This window comes from Solanum dulcamara, chromosome 1 (assembly GCF_947179165.1).
Source record: "Solanum dulcamara chromosome 1, daSolDulc1.2, whole genome shotgun sequence".
In the NCBI taxonomy this organism is placed as follows: Eukaryota; Viridiplantae; Streptophyta; class Magnoliopsida; order Solanales; family Solanaceae; genus Solanum; species Solanum dulcamara.
Genome location: NC_077237.1, coordinates 64,654,727 through 64,676,007, shown reverse-complemented (window position 1 = coordinate 64,676,007; position 21,281 = coordinate 64,654,727). Strand labels below are relative to the sequence as shown.

At 36.2% G+C, this 21,281-nt stretch overlaps 1 protein-coding gene across 1 annotated transcript in view; it reads right to left on the bottom strand.

Moving 5' to 3' along the window:
* The window catches only part of LOC129893507 (kinesin-like protein KIN-14P), a 31,203-nt gene extending 12,861 nt beyond the window's left edge, over nucleotides 1-18,342 (bottom strand). The window contains exons 1-15 of the mRNA XM_055969051.1: nucleotides 18,240-18,342; nucleotides 17,994-18,151; nucleotides 17,797-17,907; nucleotides 16,131-16,214; nucleotides 15,950-16,027; nucleotides 15,780-15,872; nucleotides 15,666-15,695; nucleotides 14,540-15,256; nucleotides 14,370-14,451; nucleotides 14,147-14,242; nucleotides 13,879-14,058; nucleotides 13,664-13,770; nucleotides 13,477-13,582; nucleotides 13,026-13,188; nucleotides 12,650-12,903 (exon numbers count right to left, since the gene is read on the bottom strand). Coding sequence (XP_055825026.1) covers nucleotides 12,650-12,903; nucleotides 13,026-13,188; nucleotides 13,477-13,582; nucleotides 13,664-13,770; nucleotides 13,879-14,058; nucleotides 14,147-14,242; nucleotides 14,370-14,451; nucleotides 14,540-15,256; nucleotides 15,666-15,695; nucleotides 15,780-15,872; nucleotides 15,950-16,027; nucleotides 16,131-16,214; nucleotides 17,797-17,907; nucleotides 17,994-18,151; nucleotides 18,240-18,342 — 2,362 coding nt within the window. The remainder of the gene's footprint in view (nucleotides 1-12,649; nucleotides 12,904-13,025; nucleotides 13,189-13,476; nucleotides 13,583-13,663; nucleotides 13,771-13,878; nucleotides 14,059-14,146; nucleotides 14,243-14,369; nucleotides 14,452-14,539; nucleotides 15,257-15,665; nucleotides 15,696-15,779; nucleotides 15,873-15,949; nucleotides 16,028-16,130; nucleotides 16,215-17,796; nucleotides 17,908-17,993; nucleotides 18,152-18,239) is intronic.
* Between the last annotated feature and the right edge of the window lie 2,939 nt (nucleotides 18,343-21,281).

Sequence of the window (21,281 nt, the reverse complement as noted above, 5' to 3'; positions counted from 1 at the left end):
CCTTATCTCTTGGGACAAAGTTTGTCTGCCAAAGAATAGGGGACTTAGGTCTTATTTGTTTTCATTAAGATTTAGATGTCAGAAGAATCGGAATGCACATCTGAATTATTTAAGATGTTGTTTCCAGATCTGAACTCTAAATGTTTAAGACAGTTTTTTTTCAACATCTGAATGTACATAATTTATTTATATGTACCTAATAAATATATAATTCAAATATAAATTAATTAAATATTAAAGTTAATAAAATTAAATCGTTATTTGATTAAAAAAATGAAACACTTAAGCTTGCTAGCAATGGTGGAGATAGTTTGTAGTGGTGGTGGTGATGGTAATAGTTATTGTTGGTGGCTAGTAAATAGTGTTGATAGTTGTGACGGTAGAGATGGTCGGTGTTGTGGTGATAGTGATAATGGTGGTGATTGGTAGTAGTGTTTGTAATGACCCTCAAGATCATTTTCATCTTTCTCTGATATATTCAGCGTTTAGAGTTTTTTTGTTGCAACCCCAAGTCATTTATAACTTACTAGCACTGACAATTCGGTTGCCTAGTCGTTCATTTGGGTTTTATGCTCGATTCCCTATTTTGGAGCTCTTGGAGTTTGAATGGTTGACTTCATTCAAATCTCTAGGAAAACGACCTCAGAACGGAATTTTGACAATATCATCAGCTTCGGAATGGCCAAATTAGGCTAGTAGCATGGTCTACATGAGTATCGGGGAAATCGATACGAGTTTGACACCACTTAGCACTTTAGTTTTTTAAATTTGGCCTAAGGTTGACCTTGGTCAACTTTCTTGATAAACGCATTCGGATTTAAATTCCATCAACACGGTTAGTTCCAGAATATTGAGTTTAATCTAGATAAATCTTTTGTTTGTGTTCCGAGGCTTCTAGTCTAATTTTGAACCTCCTTGTAGATTTGGCAAAAATATGCTTGGGTGTGGGACCCATATTCTGTTGAGATGACCTTGGATGGAAATTCCGACTGTACCATTGAGTCCAAAACATCGAATTTGGTGGGGTAGCATAGTCTATTTGCACGCACAAGATTCCAAACAAATCTCAAGCACCCTATCGGAGCTTTCCAAAGCTCAAGGTTGAGCTGGTGCAAGTACCATTGCCTTTCAGGATCACGAACCCTGGTGATCGCATTCGTGAAGTCCAATCATACAAACCTACATGATCGAGAATTTTTGTTTGCGATCGCGATGGTCAGGTTTGCTTACCCTTCACACTGGCGAAGTGCCTCCTGCAATCGCGATGGTCATTTAATTAGGATGTAGAGATCGTGACCCAACCTTCCTCGATCGCGAAGGCAAAAAATTTCTGGTCTTTCAATTAAAAGACAGACACAAACCAGCCCCGACCCCTATTTTCTTTCTTAGATTTTGGGAGCTAGGGAGCTCCATTTTTGGAGGTTCCAAGTCTGGTTGGTTGGTATTAATCGTGGGTATGCATTGGTAGGTTCAGGGTGCAAGGCATCAGTTTGAGGTAATTTCTACCCCAAAGGGGCTGCCCAAGCATAGTTAGTTCTTTAATGGTGTTTTTAATTGTTAGGTTGATTTAGACCTTTTGAGCATCGATTTGTGCTCCAATTTGGGGTACAAGCTCAGTAATGTGTTTAGAATCTTTTCACAGAGTCATTTTTTATATTCCCATCGCGGGTGTTATAATCCTATTTTTGACCCAATTTTAGGTCTATCTCCGAAAAATATAATTTTAGTGTCAAAACATTCGTATTAATGAGGTGATCAATATTTTGATAGCATGGAGGCATTTGGATTCATTTTTGGAGTGAGGAGCTACCGGGAAGTGGACTTTAAGCGAGCGTATTCGGCTTTGAGGTAGGCTACGATCTCCTCCCTTTTGATTGAGCTTTATGAGGTAGTATTTAGTATAAATTAGTTGTAGTTTGGATTGTATGTGACGGGTTAGGTTTGATTCCTAGATTTTTGGTTCCTTGTCCCAGTTTGATCCTTAGGCTAGGTTGCCTTTATGAGATTTTCAGTCTAGTTGGTAAGATTGTTGGTTGTGCCTTAGTTTGGCCTTGATTAACCTATTTTAGGTGGCTTATTTGATGTTTATAATAGTTGGCGGATTTGTGACTTGGACTTAAGATGTGGTTTGATCCTTAGTTGTTATAACTGTAGTTGGTTGGAGTTTATGAGACTCGATGTTCTTCATTATTGTAGCACACTTATGTTGGAGCCCTGGTGTAGTGGTTTTCTTCTAGTTAGGCTTGTAAATTACTATCGGATCCCATTTCTAGATTTAGAGCAAGAATTCCTTATGTTTTCTTGTTGCTGTGTGGTGGGGCTAACTATGGTTATATTCTCAAGGTTGTATTCCCAATTGGATATAGAGGTTTAGGTTGACTAGCTGAGCACCGTTTTCTCACTTTCCTCCTCCTTGTTACACAGTTAGGGTTGAGTTCTCTTTTGGGCCTTATTATTGAGTTAGAGGAGTGGATTTGAGCCATAGGCATTGGTTAGAGATCGGTTGCATGTGCTAGTCTTATTTCTATGCTCTAGAGGGTAAGGTGCATGTGGAGTCATTATTCTATGTGATTGTGCATGTTGTTTAGGTGCTGGTGATGGCATGCATTGCATTGAATCATTGTTTTCTCATAGATGTAGTCGACCTCGGTGCATGCATTGGTTCTTGGCATTGATTTGAGAAAGCTTGGTTGTAACCCAAACTATTTTATACTATTTTTTTCCAGAAATGGGGGTCGTACTACCTTTATTACTATAATTTTTAGTGGACTAAAAGCGCTCATTTTATTATATTGATCGAGGTATCGAGGATGCGCTTATATTATGATACTGGCTCGATCATAGAGATTTTTGACCCTTTCTATTCTAATTTGACTATTTATCTCCAGTCACCGCAACAAAGAGGACTTTGATGATCAGACATACATATTGATATCTATATTGATATAAGACCTGGATTAGGACTAGGAAGGTATATAGGGGCATTCCCAAGCCCCCATGGCGATCTTAGAGAGGCTCATGGGTCCTACTTTCTCGCCGGGACTTGAATTATGTGTATATATCTTGGTATGAAGCACTTGGCACTGATGGTACTATTGGTTTTATTACATGACTCTCATTCATATATGTGTTGCCTATCACCAGCATAGTTGTTTATACCTTTCGGTAGTATGGGATGTCATGCGGGTTTACCTGTTTGTGAGTGAACTTCCTAGGCACACAAATGCTCGGGAGGTATTCTTACTATTTGCGAACTTATGGAGATATAATAGGTAGTCTCTTGTTTGAAGGTAGTTATTTCCCTTATTCTTGTTTATCTAACTTTTTATGCAAGGATTTAGTTGGTACGGTCCTTTGGGCCTTTATGTGGTATCTTTTCTTACTTCGGTTAGTAGGTTTTCACTTAGTGGTTTTCCCTTTTCGTAGTGTCATCATGTTTAGGTCTTGGGCTAGCGCCACCAGGTACATCCTTGGTTTCCTTACGTGATCCCTATCTCTCTCTTTCTTATATTTAATGCTTCTTATTGCAGCCTTCCGTATTATTCTTATTAGTTACTTGTGATATATATTCCTTTCTTACATGTTTTTTATACTTGCTTTATCTTTGGAGCTCAATCGACCGATGCTGACGTAGTGCCACTTGTTGGTACTCATACTATACTCCTGCACCCTGCAGATCATAGTATGGGTTTTCACTATTGATTTGGATATCGTGCGGAACAACTCTTGGATTTTTAGAGACTTGGGTGAGCTCTTGGCGTTCGGAGTTGCCTATCTCCCTCTATTTCAGCTTGGACTAGTCTTTATTTTACACTTGGAGACAGTTATGCTATTATTGTATCAGTATAAACTTTGTACTACTTTATTTAGCTTAGTGGCTCGACTACCGACTGATACCAGGTCTTCGGGTTAACTTGTTATATTGTTATTATTCTTCTTTTCTTCTTATTATTAATATTATTATTCTCTTTTTTTCTTCATCTTGTGATGATCTGTTGCCTATGATTTCGGACTTTGGGTTAGTCTTACCTACTAGTGGGTGATAGTAGGTGTCATCATAACTTGAGAAATTGAATCGTGACAGTGTTGGTGGTTGTAATGGTGAAGTTGATTGATGTTAGTAGTTGGTAGTGTTGATGATGGTGGCTGAAGAATGTGTAGTGGTTGATGTGTTTGTGGTAGTTGGCGGTGATTCTAGTTCTAATGATGGAGGTGGTTGGTAGTAGAGATTGACCACAATAGTGGTAATGGTGGAGGTAACGGCAATGGTGGCGATTGAAGAATGAATGGTGATAGTTGGTGGTCGTGATAGTTGTGATGACGGAGTTTGTTGGTAGTAGGAATTGATTGTAGTGAAGATAGTTGTTGATAATGGTGATGGTGGCTACTACAGAGACGAGGCTGGAGGTGGTAATGGATCATCATATCATATAAAACTAAAAGTAGAAAGTCTATTTTACCCCTATCCTAAATCAAAAATGTTATAAAATATCTACTTGATTAAATATTAAATAGTAATTATATCATATTATTATACTATATACTAAAAGTGAAAAGGTGTTAAATCAAAAGTTGAAAGTCGAAATTCATAGAAAGTTGTTGGATATTTTTACCCTTTTAAAAAAATTAAATTAGTTACATTTTTTTTATCTTTTTCTTTCTTTGTATTTATTTTCATTTTTTCCCAATTGACGTGATCAGTGGCGGAGCCACCTTATCATCAGGGGGTTCATCCGAACCTCCTTCGGCGGAAAATTATATTATTTATACATGATTAAAATAATATTTTATGTATATATTAGTAGATGTCGAACCCCGTTCAACTAGTTCGTATGTCTACTTCTTTAGATTTTGAACCCTGTCAGACATAATCCTGGCTCCGCCACTGAACGTTATAAGTAAAGAATCCCAACAGTTGCCTCATTTTTTTTAACAGTTATGTGAAAAATTAATGCAGTTTTCAAAAATTCTTGTGGGGAGATATACACCATGTTAAGCCTAAACAGAAATTAAGATTGTGAGAATATTACAAATTCAGATTTTTATCCCAATAATTGCCTTATTTTTTAGCAGTTACCAGCTTACTCATAAATAATTACACTTTAAATATCTTATGTAACGGACATGTCATTAATCCTCCAAACTCAAATACATCCTATTAACTCTTATGAGTTATGACCTTTTCCTCTTCTTCCTGTAGGCTGTAAGCCTGTAACACAGATCCTCCTCCCCCACCCCTTCTGTTTGCTTAGTTTTTGGCGTTTCTTTCTTCCTTTTTTGTTTATAATAATTTTTCAGTAACTTCATGATTTTAGATTTGTTGGTTTTTTGCAGGTTCCCACATAGTTATAACACTTAATATCATTTGTATTAATCTTTTTCTCTCCTTCATGTATTTATTATTTTTCTTCTTTATTTGTTTCAAATATTCACCTTCATAATTCATATCTAATCATCTATTCAATTTCTATGTTACTATCCATAATTCCCATGCTTTCATATTCATAAGCTTCAAATATTTAATTTAAAACTTTAAAATATCTTTTGGTATTCATTCATTTTTATCTATATAAATTCAACTTTTTGGTTTCACAAGACCCCTACCCAAAGTTTTCATTTTCATTCTATAGTTGAAGTAGTGAAATGCTTATATTATTATTGTACTATTTGATTTATGCTTTAGTTTGACTTGATGAAGAAGGTTCTTTAATTTGAATTGGTTATGGAGAAGGTGTCTACAAGAACTCTGTAAATTATGTATTGATATTGTATTTCTTTTTTCATCTATATATTATTATGATTAAAGTCTTAATAAGGATATGTATGTTGTATTTTTTTTAATATACTTTCTTCTCTATTTATTTTGTTGGGTTTTTACTCTATTAGACTTCTTTAATTTAATTTTTTATAATTGTTTGATTGTCGTAAGTTTTTTATTTGGGCTCAAATTAGTCATTTGTGACTTCATTGGAAGTTTGCTAACTACTAACCAAAGTTCAAAACACGCATGTTTTCATAAAATTTTAATTATTTTAACAGATCTATAAAAAATTACATGGAACACACGTGCAACGCACGTGTACAGAAACTAGTATAATTATAATGATGGAGGAGATAAGTGTGGTAGCAGATGACAGTAGTGGTTAGCAATGGTGGTGGTTGTAATGGCAGAGGTGGTAGGTGGTGATGATGGTTGTGATGGCAAAAGTGGTTAGTGGTGGTGGATGGTGACTGTGGATAGAGTGATGGTGAGTGTTATCCACACAAGAATACCTTATATTAAGACTCTATTTTAGATCTTAATAATTAAGACATAGTCAAACCAATTAAGTGCTTAAATCTTAATAAAAACAAATGCACTTAATGATCTAATATCTTGATCATTCAGATTCAGACCTCCATTAACTGCAAACAAATGAAGTTTTAATGTGAAAAAATGCAGAACTTAGAATGTAGATTCTGTGGGGAAGTTACTTTGGCAACTAGTTGTGGATAAGGACTCACTATGGGTAAGATGGGGCCATGGGATTTTATATGAAAAATGACCATACGGCCATAAGGCTCCACTGGTTAGTAGAATTACATATTGACACTCCTTCGCTTTTTCGTGGTATATTTCTTTATATTTTGACCCCTCTTAATGGAAATTCTGGCTCCCCATTAGCTGTCTGTACGAGACACAGACATTGGAGACTAGCTCTCACTTGTTTTCTGATTGTGCATGGATCACTTCAGTTAGGAATTAACTAATGTTGTAGAAGAACACTAACATTCAAGTAGGGGATGTTGAAGATAAAGATAAAGATGATGATCAAGACATCTAACCGATCGGGATTAGTGCAGTCACTTAGTCTAATTGTAATCCTTGTAGGCAGGGGCGGATCTAGCATGTAATTAGGGGGTTCATCCGAACCCCCTTCGGCGAAAAATTATACTATTTATACATGGTTAAAATATTTTTTTATGTATAAATAGTAGATGTCGAACCCCCTTCGGCTAGTTCGTGTGTCTACTTTTTCAGATTTTGAACCCCCTTATTAAAAATCCTGGGTCCGCCACTGCTTGTAGGGGTCTATGTGTATAAGTCTTAAGAGTCCTAATATGAGTCTATGTCAAATCATTGTATTAGCTAGAATAGAACTCTTATGTTTAGCTAGAATAGAACTCTTGTGTTAGGTGAAATCTGTTGTAATATTCTCTTATATAAAGGAGTCATTGTAATCGAGATTATTATTAATCAATACACAAAAACAGTTTCTCGTAAACTAGATTAAGAATTCTTCATGGTATCAGAGCAGGAACCATGTCACCCAATGTTGGGCCCCCTAAATTAAAATTGCCCATGCACCAGATGCTAAGCATTGGGCGTGAGGTGGGGTGTTGAAGAATGACAAAAGTCTCACATTGGTGGTTAATAAGATGGGTGGACTCCTTAGAAGGCTTGGACAATCCTCCTCCCTTTGAGCCAGCTTTGGGAGTGTAAGTTAGACCTAAGACCTAATTTAACATGGTATTAGAGCTCAAAGAACTCTTCTCGATGTTTATGTTCTGAAACTCGAAAAACTAATTTTCTGTCCAAAAAAAGGCACCAACAAACTCAACCAGTACTCTCTCTACATCATCATTGCACCACCTGATTGCTTCGTGTTCTATCAAACTCAAACCAAGTAACTACTTGATTTGGAGGACACAAATGTTGCAGCTTATCCAAGTTTTAAAATTAACATATCTCATCAAGGAGATTGCATTACCATCGACATCAGAGAAGACTGCTGAAACTACTTCTGGGAAGGCTGTTGAGGATAATAGCAATGATGGAGATTGGGAAGAGAAAGATGTCCTGCTTAGAAGTTGGATCTCAGGCACACTAACGAAAGAGAGCATGTATCTTATAGTAGGATGCTCTACTGCCAAGGAGAAGTGGGAATGCCTAGAAGAAGCCTATCTTCAAGCAATCAAGGACAAGGAGTTTCAACTTAAACAACAACAGCAGAATGTTAAGTTGGGAAGCAGGAAAATTGATGACAATATCAAAGAATTCAAAGGCATTTGTGATGGACTTGCAGCCATACACAAGCTTGTTGATGAATTTAGCAAAGTGATCAATTTTGCTAGAGGTTTAGGCCTCAAATATAAGACATTCAGAATTGTCATGCTAGGTAAGGCACCCTATCCTACTCTAAATCAATTTTTCAATGCACTCAGGGGCTTTGATATGAGAGAGGATGAAGAGGAGATGCCTCAACCAAATCACAACATGGAATTCTCTGCACAAAGAGGTAGAGGAAGAGGAAACTATTCTCAAAGAGGCGGAGGACACAAAAATTTCAACTCAAAAGGAAGAGGTTTCAAGCCCACTGACAAAGGTAACAATAATCAGAATACTCAAGGAGGAAGTCAGACCAAAGGAAACCTACAAAGTCCACCATCTGAGGCATGCCAAATTTGTGGCAGGAATAACCACACTACTTTAAAGTGTTTTTACAGGTGGGACTACTCATACCAGCCTACAGATGAACTACCATAAGCACTAGCTGATGTGAACTCACAAAACTCACCTGCAGAGGATGAAAACATGTATGTGAACTCAGGAGCTAGCAGTCACATGACAAATAACTCAGGTAACTTATCTAATCTTAAAGACTATAATGGATTTGATAAGATCATTGTTGGAAATGGTTCACAATTAGATATCACACATGTTGGAAATACAACTAGATCAGGACTGAAACTACAAGAAGTCCTTGTGGTACCTAAGATCACTAAGAACCTTCTTTTAGTAAGTAAGATTGCCAAGGATAACTCATGCACTCTTGAATTTGATGAATTTGATTTTGTTGTTAAGGACAAGAAGACAAAGACACTACTGGCCAAAGGATCTAGGAAAGATGGACTCTATGCACCGGAAGATAACAACCTTTATGCCTTGACTGCCACACAAGACTGGAAGAACTCAGATAGCATATAGCATGTTAGATTAAGACAACTTAGCTTGAAGTCTTTAAAATTTTTGAGTAGAAATAATTTCATTGATGTTAGTAGTTGGAATAAAGTTCCTACTGTTTGTTCTAGTTGTCCGTTGGGAAAATGCTGTAAGCTACCATTTGCTTTGAGAAATAAAACTGAGAAAGAACCTTTGTGAAGAATTCACTTTGATCTTTGGGGTCCTGCTCCTGTTGAATCCTCACAAAATATGAAGTACTATGTAGTGTTCGTAGATGATCACACAATATTTACATGGCTATATCCTCTAAAAAAATCAGACTTTTTTGAAGTATTTCTCAAATTCCGAAAATGGTAGAAAGACAGTTTTCACAAGCTATAAAAAAATTTCCAATGTGATGGAGGGGTGAATTCATAAGTAAAGAATTCATTAAGCACTTGAAAAGTTGTGGGATAATCAGATACATTTCTTGTCCTAACACATCAGAACAAAATGGCATTGTTGAAAGAAAACATAGGCATATAATTGAGACTAAATTAACATTGTTGTTCCATGCTATATAAGTTGCCTATGTTCCTATGCGTAGAAGCCTTCTTGACTGCTGTGTTTCTCATAAATAGACTACCTTCCTCAGTGTTGAAGATGACAACTCCCTTTGTTAAGCTATATGGTGCACAACCTGACTATAATAGCTTGAAAGTGTTTGGTTGTAGGTGCTTTCCATATTTAAAAGACATTACAAAGTACAGTCCAAAAACCTATCCTTGTGTGTTTATTGGATATAGTAGTCTGCACAAGGGATACATATGCTACCATCCTCAAACAAGAAGAGTATGTGTGTCCAGACATGTAGTGTTTGATGAAACCACATTGCCTTATGTCCACTCAACTCAGTCACTAGATCAACCTGATTTTTCAACTCACTTAGCTACTTATGCTGAGTATTTTTCTAAGTTGCAGGCACCAAATTCAGGGGAAGTGTTGTCCAACACTGAGAATGATCTTGCTAATGGTGAGAGCAACACTGATCCAACTGTTGTTGAACCAGTCCACACTCCTTTTCCTCTGGATGATATACTGCCAAACAATGTGGTTGATGGTGAAGTTGTGGTAAGCACTGGTGATGTTCCAAGGGATCAGCTAGATGGTGAATCTTCTGAATCTGGAAGAACAGATGATGCGTAAATTGAATCATCTGATCGCAATACTTTATCTATCCCTGATCCTCAAGGTTTCGAGTTGGCAATTGATCTCTCAGGATGAACTGGCCAACAAACAGATACTGGTACAACAAGCACTGAGTCTGTATCCAGTGTAAATACTGAAGATCCACCAGTTTCTAAGGTATCAGGACACCATATGATGACAAGGCACAAGGCAATGCACACACCTCTAGCACACTTGTTTCTTGCTGCAAGTAGAGAAGAGATACATAAGGAAAGAACAACCATAAAGGAAGCCTTGCAATCTCCCCATTGGCTTGCAGCAATGCAAGAAGAAATTGATGCACTCCACCACAATCACACTTGGGTACTGTTTCCCAAAACTGTAGGTTTAAATATAGTTGGTTCTAAGTGGGTGTTTAAAACTAAACTAAAGGCAAATGGCACCATAGATAGATACAAAACTAGGCTTGTTGCTAGAGGTTTCTCTCAACTTGAAGGAGTTGACTTTGAGGAGACATTCAGCCCTGTGGTTAAAGAAACAACTATAAGGATAGTACTCTCACTTGCAGTCAGCTCAAGATGGGAGATCAGACAGATGTTAAAAATGCTTTCTTACATGGTCACTTGCAGGAAAAAGTGTACATGAGTCAGCTTCCAGGCTTCACTGATTTCAGGTATCCAAATCATGTGTGTTTGTTAAAAATGGCACTATATGGCCTTAAACAGGCACCCAGGCTTGGCTTCCTGTGTAGTAAAGCAGATCCCTCTTTATTTACTCTTCATTGTGTGAGAGGCACTGTTCTTCTTCTGTTATATGTGGATGATATAGTTGTCATAAGAAGTAATCCTAAGCTTGTCTCAGAGATTGTTACAAAGCTTGGGAAGGAGTTTGCCATGAAAGATCTTGGACCTCTTCACTTCTTTCTAGGAATTGAGGTTAAATATTTCCCAGGAAGAATCCACTTGAATCAGGTTAAGTATTCTGCTGAGATTCTTAGCAGGACAGACATGACAATGGCAAAGGCAATGCACACACCTCTAGCACAGAAACATGACTTACAGGAAGCTACTGGAAATCTAGCTGATGCCTCTATGTACAGGAGCATAGTGGCAAGTATCCAATACTTGACACTCACTAGAACTAATATCACTCATGCAGCCAACCTAGCCAGTCAGTTTATGCAATGTCCAAGTAGTAAACATCTTCAAGGTGTAAAAAGGATCCTCGGGTACATTAAAGGGACTCTCCAGCATGGTCTTAGAATCATTTCACACTCACCTTGCAAGTTATATGGTTACTCATATGCTGACTGGGGAGGTTGTTCCCTTACTAGGAGGTCAACTACTGGATACACCATTTATCTTGGTGCAAACTGGATCTCCTGGGCATCCAAGAAACAAACTACAGTGGCGAGATCGAGTGCTGAGGCTGAATATAGAGATTTGGCATCTACTGCAGCTGAAATGACCTGGATTATCTATGTTCTACATGACATTGGTGTGTATCTAAAGACAATTCCTACATTATTTTGTGACAATCTGAGTGCCTTGTATTTGACAGTGAATCCAGTCATGCATGCCAGGACCAAACATGTGGAAATGGATTACCATTTTGTTCGAGAAAAAGTAGCCAGAGGGCAGTTACTCACAAAGTTTGTAAGGTCCAAGGACCAGCTGGCTGATATACACACCAAAGCCTAGAAAAAGCATGCTTTTGCTTATTTTAGAAACAAGCTAGGGGTGAGTGTTCCACCACTCACTAGCTTGAGGGGAAGTGTTGAAGATCAAGATAAGCATGATGATCAAAACACCTAACTACCGGGATTAGTGCGGTCACTTAGTCTAATTGTAATCCTTGTAGGAGTCTGTGCATAAGTCTAAGAGTCCTAATATGAGTCTATGTCAAAGCATTGTATTAGCTAGAATAGAACTCTTATGATTAGCTAGAATAGAACTATTGTGCTAGGTGAAGTCTGCTGTAATATTCTCCTATATAAAGGAGCCATTGTAATCGAGATTATTATTAATCAATACACAAAAACAGTTTCTCCTAAACTAGCTTGAGAATTCTTCAGGAGACATGAAGAAAGTCTTAATGACTATACAGAGGAAGCACAGGAAGAAGTTCCAAAAAAAGGTGATGGCTGCAATCTGTGGAGCAATGTTGTACCACACCTGGAGAGCTAGGAATTGGAAGATGTTTCAAAAGAAAGTTATACAAGGCTCAAAGATAGCTAGATATATCAATGAGGAACTGTACAAAGAATTGAGAAGCTAAATTCATCAAAGAGGGCACATAGATGTAGGGAATTTATTCATAGGATTCTTTGTATTTAGTTTTAGTTATTCATACTGCACAGATGATATAACTAGTTTTTTATTTTTCTGTTGGAGGCTCATTCTTCTTAACACCCTTCCTGGAAGGTGGTTGTGGAGATGGGTGTTCTTTGTGTGTATCACTTTTGTTTGTTAATGGTACTGTTTACATGCTTACCAAAAGAAAAATCGAAAGACTAACTTGGATAAATAAAAGAAGTACCTAATGATGTCTGAAGGACTTGAGTCAGCTTGCTGTTTCTGTATGGGACATGGGAATTCTTTTGTGCCAAAGCAGAAATAACATCTCCTAGGGCAGATAATGACTTATTTATATGCTGCGCCTCTTTCAATCTATCTCCTGTCACCTCAGAGCGGTCGACTCTTTCACTTCCAGCAAGATCCACCAAATGAAGACTACTACGCATCGATGAACCACTCTTAATATCCATCCCACGAACATGAATAGTGACAATACTGGGCACATATTGAAGCTAATCTCAGTATGCTACAGTAAATCACCCATCACAAAAAAGAGAAGATATGTACTTTAAACTTCAAAGTATATAGATGAACTCTGTAGAGTTGTTATACGGAACCTGTGTGATCGACTACTTCTTTCATTCATTGCAGTGGAACCTTTTGCTCGATTTTTTAATCCAATACCAATCAAATCTAAGATATCAGTGGTCTTGTTTACTCTATGAATGCTTGCTTCTGGAACAGCTAATCCATTAGGTTGGGGGGTGGATACTATCCCAAGTGTGTGCAAATCAAGGAAAACAGTTAACCAGATGCATGTTAAATGCAAGTCTGAGATGGTCTTTTTGGTAATTAATTAAAAATGTATGACAAAGCAGTATCAGCAAAGAGGAACGAAGGAAGGAAGAATCACAACCGAAGAAGATTTCAAACTGGTCGATCATTTAATATTTGAAAGTAACAAAGCAGATACCATGCAGAAAATAAAAGGATATTTCCTTGGTGAACTATCACTTGAGAGTAAGTCACGAACTTGTTCGTTATATATTTCCATCATTTGAACTGTAATTTCATATGTGAAGGTGTTCACTCTCGTTTGAGAAATTCTGAAAATATCATTTAAAGCTCGATAATTGACACCCCAATTCTCCTCAGTCGCTTTGTCTGGGCCAGTCTGTAGGCCAATTAAGTTTGTCTTCAGGAAAGTGAAACAATATAAACATATTTAACTAATTTATATGCTGAAGTTCATTACCATGGTGTATGTTTTCCCTGATCCAGTCTGACCATAGGCAAATATACACACATTATATCCATCAAGCACGGACTGTATTAATGGCTGAATATCTGAATATACCTCAGCTGTAGAAGAGTTTGGAATGGTGGATTCATTTTAGAGTTCATTATGCAGAACAGAGATATAAGAAATAGTTAAGATCCACAATTAATTATATGGAGGAATTTGAAAACCTTGTGTTGCAGCTGGACTGTAGACCTTATTAAACTTGAAAGACTTGCGGCCTTCCTTTCCTTGTTTGGAAGGATTTACAACAATAAGCTCCCCATTTTCTCCGATGTATTCAACAACTGATTGTTTTTCCCTTTGTCCACGAAGGAATGGCCTAATTCGACAATATACTCTGATATTTCCTAATTGAAAGATAAACATAAGTAGATGAACAAGAAAGGTACTTAATTTTCATTCCTCGAAATTCCGAAGATCACTATGTTATCAAACCTTTTAGCTCCTGGACCTCATTGTGTAGTTTGCGATTCTCAGCAAGGATTGCAGAGTAGTTTGCAGCTGCATGTCCTAGCGCTCTAACTTTTGCACCTGTAATCGAAATTTGATTTCATCAGGAAAATCCATGAAGTCAATGTTAAGACTTGTGCTGATATCTTATACTTATAAGGCCTTCAATAAACAATGTTAGTATAATACTTCAAGCAGCTGAAATGACCTAGTTGATTGAATTCCTCTGCGTAGCTCTGCTGAGTTTTCAACACTTCTTGCCTTATTGACTGAGAAGAAAACTTCAGTTCCTGAACAATCATGGAGGTCCAAGTCATACATTCTACATCAATGACATGTTAGGAAAATTTTACAAAGAAGAAAAGAGATCAAACATACACGCAGTGCGCCCAGCTGGAATTCTGTAAATATTTGGTAAATATGCTCCTTCTTCTTCCAACTGTGAGATTTTGATTGTGTAAATGTCTCAAGTTCCTTTATCCTATTTCTTGATTCTGTCAAAAGGCTCATGGTCTCCTTCAACTTCTCCTCAAGTTCTTTTTGAGCTTCTGTAGCCTTTTTTTTCATTTCTAGGGTGTGTTGTTCATACAATTTTGTAGCTAGTTCCGTTTCTTGCTTCAAAGCTGCGATTTCTCGCCTATCATCTTCCTTTTTTTTCGTTTCATATGAGTTCTTAACTATTTCCAGTTCTTGCTTCAAAGCTGTGATTTCTTGTCTATGTTCTTCCTTCACTTTCGATTCATACGATTTCTTAACTATTTCCAGTTCTTGCTTCAAAGCTGTGATTTCTTGACTACTATCATCCTTCTCTTTCAATTCATATGATTTCTTTACTATTTCCACTTCTTGCTTCAAAGCTGTAATTTCTTTATTATCTTCGTTCTCTTTCAATTCATATGATTTCTTAGCTATTTCCAGCTCTTTCATCAAAGCTGCGATTTTTTGTTCATGATCTTTCTTCTCTTTCAATTCATAGGAGTTTTTCGCTATTTCCAGTTCTTGCTTCAATGCTGCAATTTGATCATCCTTCTCTTTCAATTTAGGCACATCCTGTTCCTCGTTTTTCTTTTTCTCCTCGGCTTTGTTCTTCTCATTCTGTATGTAATTTCAAAAACAAAGTAGTAGTAAAATTAAAGATTATTGAGAAAAATGATGCAGCTGAAATTTTTTGGAAGTACCTAGACTCTAACATCATATTCTTTGCAGTCAATAACAGATTTACTTGACAAGATTAACAAACAAATTCTACTCCAGTCGCGACACTTCTAATCAGAAGCAAAAGAGACTGTTAATCTGAGCAAGTAATGATAATATCCTCAATCATGGGATAAAGAAATAGGATGAAGCATAGGTGGTTTAATTTCCAGGATATCAGATTCATGTGATATAGTAAGTGTTAAAAGCACACAAAAGAAGAGGAAATGAAGGGAGAGAATGAAAATATAAACCCAAACATACTGAACATTGAGCTAGCAATGCCAAAGAGAGAAAAGTTGAAAATTACCTTAATCTGCTGAAGCTGGTTCATGACAATCTGAAATGCAGAAGAATTAGTAATTGTGGAAAAGTAATAATCCCAGAATTTGAACTTTTCCTAGAAAGTGAAGTCTATAACTACCTGTGTCTCTTCACTAGTCCCAGTTGCAAGGTCTTCCAGGATTCTGATCCTTGAATGGTATTTCTCTTCACGAGTCTTGAATAGATTGTTTTGCTGCAGGCACAGCAAGCAAAATGATATGAACTATATTCACTGAATAAAGAAATTGAGAAAACAGCTACTTATTATACCGTTCTAAGATGTTCAGCTTGAGTAGATATCCGCCGCTCAATTTCTTGCACCACTTTTCTCAATAGACAAGCAACACGCTGACAGATTTAGACATCCAACTAATGTTAGATCATATATTTTGTAATGTATTCATATAGAACAGAAATTCTACAAGTCAACATATGCAATTTAAGTGCAGACTTGAGGTATCTCTCCATTCTTCCGCTCAACGTTTTCATCAAGAATCCCATTTACAACACTTAGGAGTGACTGTGTTGGAGCAATCTGAAAGCAATAAAAATGAAATGAGTGGAACAAGTACAAACTCAAAATCTCAAGAATAGAATTTATCAAACTAGCAAAATAGCTTCATTGACAAAAGGGAGGGTGGGACTTGTTACTAACATCCAAACTGTTAGATCTCATCATTTCCGAAATCCTTGCAGCAGGAATTTCAGTTTGGCTTCCTTGTTTAAGCTGAAATACTTCATGGAACTTATGTCCAACGTGATGTATTAATGCGGCTGATGGCTCTACAAAGTTCAGAAAGAAGAATTTAACAGTCTGAGGAAGGGACATGACTTTTGGAGTTTGGAGAAGTAGCGAGAGCAAACAGTTATTTACCTAATTTAACAATTGATTAACTTGTTGATACCAAGAAGAGCAAAAGATGATTAATGATGATTGCAAAGCAAATATCAAACAGCTGTGCCATATGTAGACGTGCTTTTATGTTGCATATTACATGGTTCCTAATTGAATCTACTGAGAAACTCAACTGAAGTAGTTCAATACAACAACTACAATATACAGCGTTTCTATGATGAAAGAATCCATGATCCTTTTCTTCCTTAAGGAGGGAATTTTGGTTTTTGTAATTGTATTTGGGAGGAGAATCAAACATCAATACCTGTCATTACAGGACTTCTCAATGCACGCTGGAATTTTGAATCTGATCCTGTCTTCAGCCGTACTCCTGGGGATGGGGAAGACTGAGTTCTTGAAAATTCTTCTATGTATGAAACATCACTACATCCAATATTTTCACCCAACAGTTTCCATCTTCTGCCTGCATCAGCTCCAGATTTACTGGATAATACTGTGCTCGAATTGTATCCTCCGTCATTCAGCTTAAGTTCTGCCTGAAGTGTTAAAAGGCACTCCAGTACTATTTTCATGGAACCCTGGACAATTTATCATTATTAATATATCTAAACTGAAAAATAGATGGCAATTAAAAAAAAAAAGGGCAGCCCGGTGCACTAAGGCTCCCGCTATGCGCAGGGTCCGGGGAAGGGCCTGACCACATAGATGGCAATTCAATATATAAAAGTAAAGCAGGATAACACTTTTCTACATATGGAAAAAGTTACACAACTCAAATGGCCAGCAAAGTTAAGCTAGTATTTGGCCATATATTTGCGATCATATTTTGAAATTTTATCTTCAAATATCTATTTGTCCATGAAAGTTCAAGTGGCTCAGACCAGTTTTCGTATTTTTGAAACTTCCACTCACAAAACTTCAAAAAAAAAATAAAAAAAGTCAAGTAAAATGAATGTCCAAACACAACTTTAAAGCCTCAAATTTTCAAGTTTCAACTTCAAAATCTATGGCCAAATGAGAGAACAAGGACTTTCTGTAATCATAAGTAGACATGAACTACATGAGTTAGTTATGACACCAATACCAGTTTAGATTTATTCAAGTAAAATGAATGTCCAAACACAACTTTAAAGCCTCAAATTTTCAAGTTTCAACTTCAAAATCTATGGCCAAATGGGAGAACAAGGACTTTCTGTAATCATAAGTAGACATGAACTACATGAGTTAGTTATGACACCAATACCAGTTTAGATTTATTAACCTGTTCCAAGTCTGATGCGTGAAACCTGGGCAAGCCCATTTCATCCATAGCAGACAAAAACCTTTTAATATTTTCTGAACGTAGCTCTGGAGAGTGTACTGTACCACCACACTAGAACAAAAGATAACAGTTAAATCAATAAACTAAGCCATACTTACTCATGCATACTTGTAAAATTAAAAAATGTTATAAACTACCTCAGGTACAGAAGCTGGTTTCAACTTATTCAATAATTGGCATAAGACAGAACCATCGACTAACAATGCTCGTAAATCCTCATCAGAAGCATTTATTGGCAAACTCAAGTGAGGAAGAACACTATTTAACCATTCTACCAATTTCACCCATTGTTTAGCTGTAGATACAACAAAGCATAGTCAGGGGAATTAATCAAGAGTTTGATCAGCCTATAGGGAATAAATGTTTTGCCCCTTCAGCCTCACCGTTACTACTTGACAAAGGCTCAAAGACGTCCCCGCTACTATACACACTTGAGCTGTTCCGTCTACCATAATCTTTGGCTACGCGATCCAGGATAGAGTTCATGATAGTAAACTAGTGTTCAACATTCAATTCAGAAGATATCTGCATCACATATAAAGTAGAAATGCTCCAATCAAGAAAGTCTCAACAAGGGATACAGTCTGCGATTGCGTCATCTATATGCTCAAATCAAATAAATCTCGCTGCAATCTGTTATCAATGTTTAGACCATCACTGGAATGAAGCGTAAAGCAAGAAATTCTTGTATTCACTTGTAGACTAAGGGGTCGTTTGGTAGTTGGTTTGTTATGCAGGTTATTCATGTATTATTTATACATTATCTTTATTCCACCTTCTATCCTGCATAAAATAATATATAATTTCTCTCATAACTTATATATACATGTATTAGTTATGCAGATTTCTAAATTACAAACAAAATATCATATTAATTTTATACATCAATAGCTACCTCCTAACCAGTTACCAAAAGTGGTATTATTTATGCAAGATTTAATACCTCCGTAACTCAAATCCAAACCAGCTACCAAACTAACCCTAAGGTAGTAATTTTAGTCTTGAAGCGAGAAGCAAGAAATGAAGCGGACTTCATTGAAGTGAAGCTTACAACTTATGGTAAATCAATAAATGTCAAATGTACATGAATAATGAATTTAGTACTATGATAATCAAATTGCAATTAAAATAACTAATTTCAGCATCCAATATACAACAATGGCAATATTAATCCAACTCTTTAAAGTTAGAGAGTCAAAGAATCTCAGCTTTTATGAGATAGTCACAAAATTACACCGTACCAGAGCAAGGTCATACGTTTGAGTTTCACTGTTACACCTAAACAAAATATAATAACATCACCAATTTGGCCAAGAATAAAACTCACTCGACATCTGATAAGAGTGTGGGGTAGGCCTAGAATAGATAAGGGTGTCATTTTTCTACCAATTTAATCTTCTAAATGAGGTGGTGTCACAATTAATCGTTGCAATTGCATGCAAATGTGGAAATCAAGAACAAAAAAATATAGGATGAATATAGCTAAATAAGAAATAGATTTTCAAATAATTAAAGAAACGACTGATATTGTGAAGGAAGGAGAAACAGAAAATAACCTGTGAAGTCATATATTAAATTGTGCACCTTCTTATTCAGAAAACATCATCTTTATTCATTGCTATTATTAGCAATAGTAGGATGAATTTTTCATAGTGAGATGTAAGCATTGGAACTTTCAGTTACTATTGCATGTTGTGTACCGTTGGTTGAATATCTAACCGCTTTCCGTTTACGTAGGACATCTCAGGTCCATTTTTTCCCTACTTTTTATTTCTGCTTATATGATCCTTGATCTTAAAATTAGGTAAATGATCTGACTCACTGAATTAAGGATGACATGAGTCATTGAATCAAGATGACCAAAAAGTTCCAAAATTAAAACAAAAATGGTGTATATATAAAGTTTTTTTAAGTAGAAGCCTAAACGTGGTGAGTTCTATTATCTGATAAAATTATTTATGTTGGTATAATATACCACAAATACAATAAATTATAGTTGAAAATAAAATGACAAGAATGAATAAAAAAGATATTCAAGTTGTTGCGCGGATATCCCGCGCTATTTAAGGAGATCCAAGCCCATTGTGGCAAATCTACACCGATCCAACAGTAATACTCTTGACTTGTCCCCTCCAGGATACAACAGCCCAACAACTCTGGATTAGTTGAAGAATCCAAAGCTCCACCACAAGAACACCCTAATTCAACATATAATTGTTCTCTTTTGTATAGAGAATTAGTTGAAAACTTAAAATGTTTTCTTTGTCACAACTCTCTCTTTCACTACTACAGTCTACATACTACAATATTTTTTCACACTTAACACATTTCATCTCCTACCCAACACAAAGGAAGATGCACAATTATTTATAGGTGAAGAAGTCTTTCATATAATCAATAGTTAAAATGAGGGATAGTAATGTAGGTAGATAAATGTGATAGTCATATGAGTTATAAGAAACCAATGGTATATGAGTTATAAGAAACTAACGACTATGAGAGTTACAAGAACTAATGGTCATATAAGTTACAAAAACTAATAGTCATCTTCTACCACAATTTATATCCACTAAAATATGCACTTAATATTTTATTTTAATAATAAAATATATATAAACCAACATTCCCCCCACTCATTTTAATATTAAAATAAGAGAGTTTACCAATTTAGTTGAAGAGAGAGTACTATGCATAATGAAGGTGTATTCTGCATTGAACCTTCACTTAGTAAAACAATCATTTTTACTCCAGAGTCAGTAGTGCTCTCAGACTTGAACTATGATTGTTTAAGGGAAATAAAGCTTCATTGCTTACATACAAGAATCAATAAACAAGGTGTTGACATAAGCTTTTTTATGCAACACAATACGACCTTGTGATATCCCGATTTTCATGAGTGTTTTTGAGAACAAGCTTATTCTCATAAAAAACGGCCTACTTTCATACTAACATAGGTGAAATTTGTCAAGGGTGCTCCTATAATTTGACGCCCCACACATACGAGATACAGACTTTCATTAAGAGTTCAAGACTCAACTTCCACAAATCATTATAAGATAAATGCACTCACATCATAGGAATTGAATAAAATTAGTCTTAGTGCATTTCACAACAAGTCGTCATATAATTTATTTTTTCCATTGAACCTTGTTATAAGATATCTAGTCCCAATGTTGGATTTCCTCATATATAACTTAGAATTTATGAGCTTCAATATCATCTCACTCGATGTTCTTCAGACCCTTTATCTTGGTAAGACCTTATCTAAATCTACAAGAATAACACAAGTTTTGACACAATAAATAAAAATGGTATACCACTGATATATGATCTCACAATATTGTGTTTTCTCCTCATGAGTCTGAATTTATCGTTATAATAACGATTTTGTACTCTACCAATAATGTTGGTGCTATCATATTTAA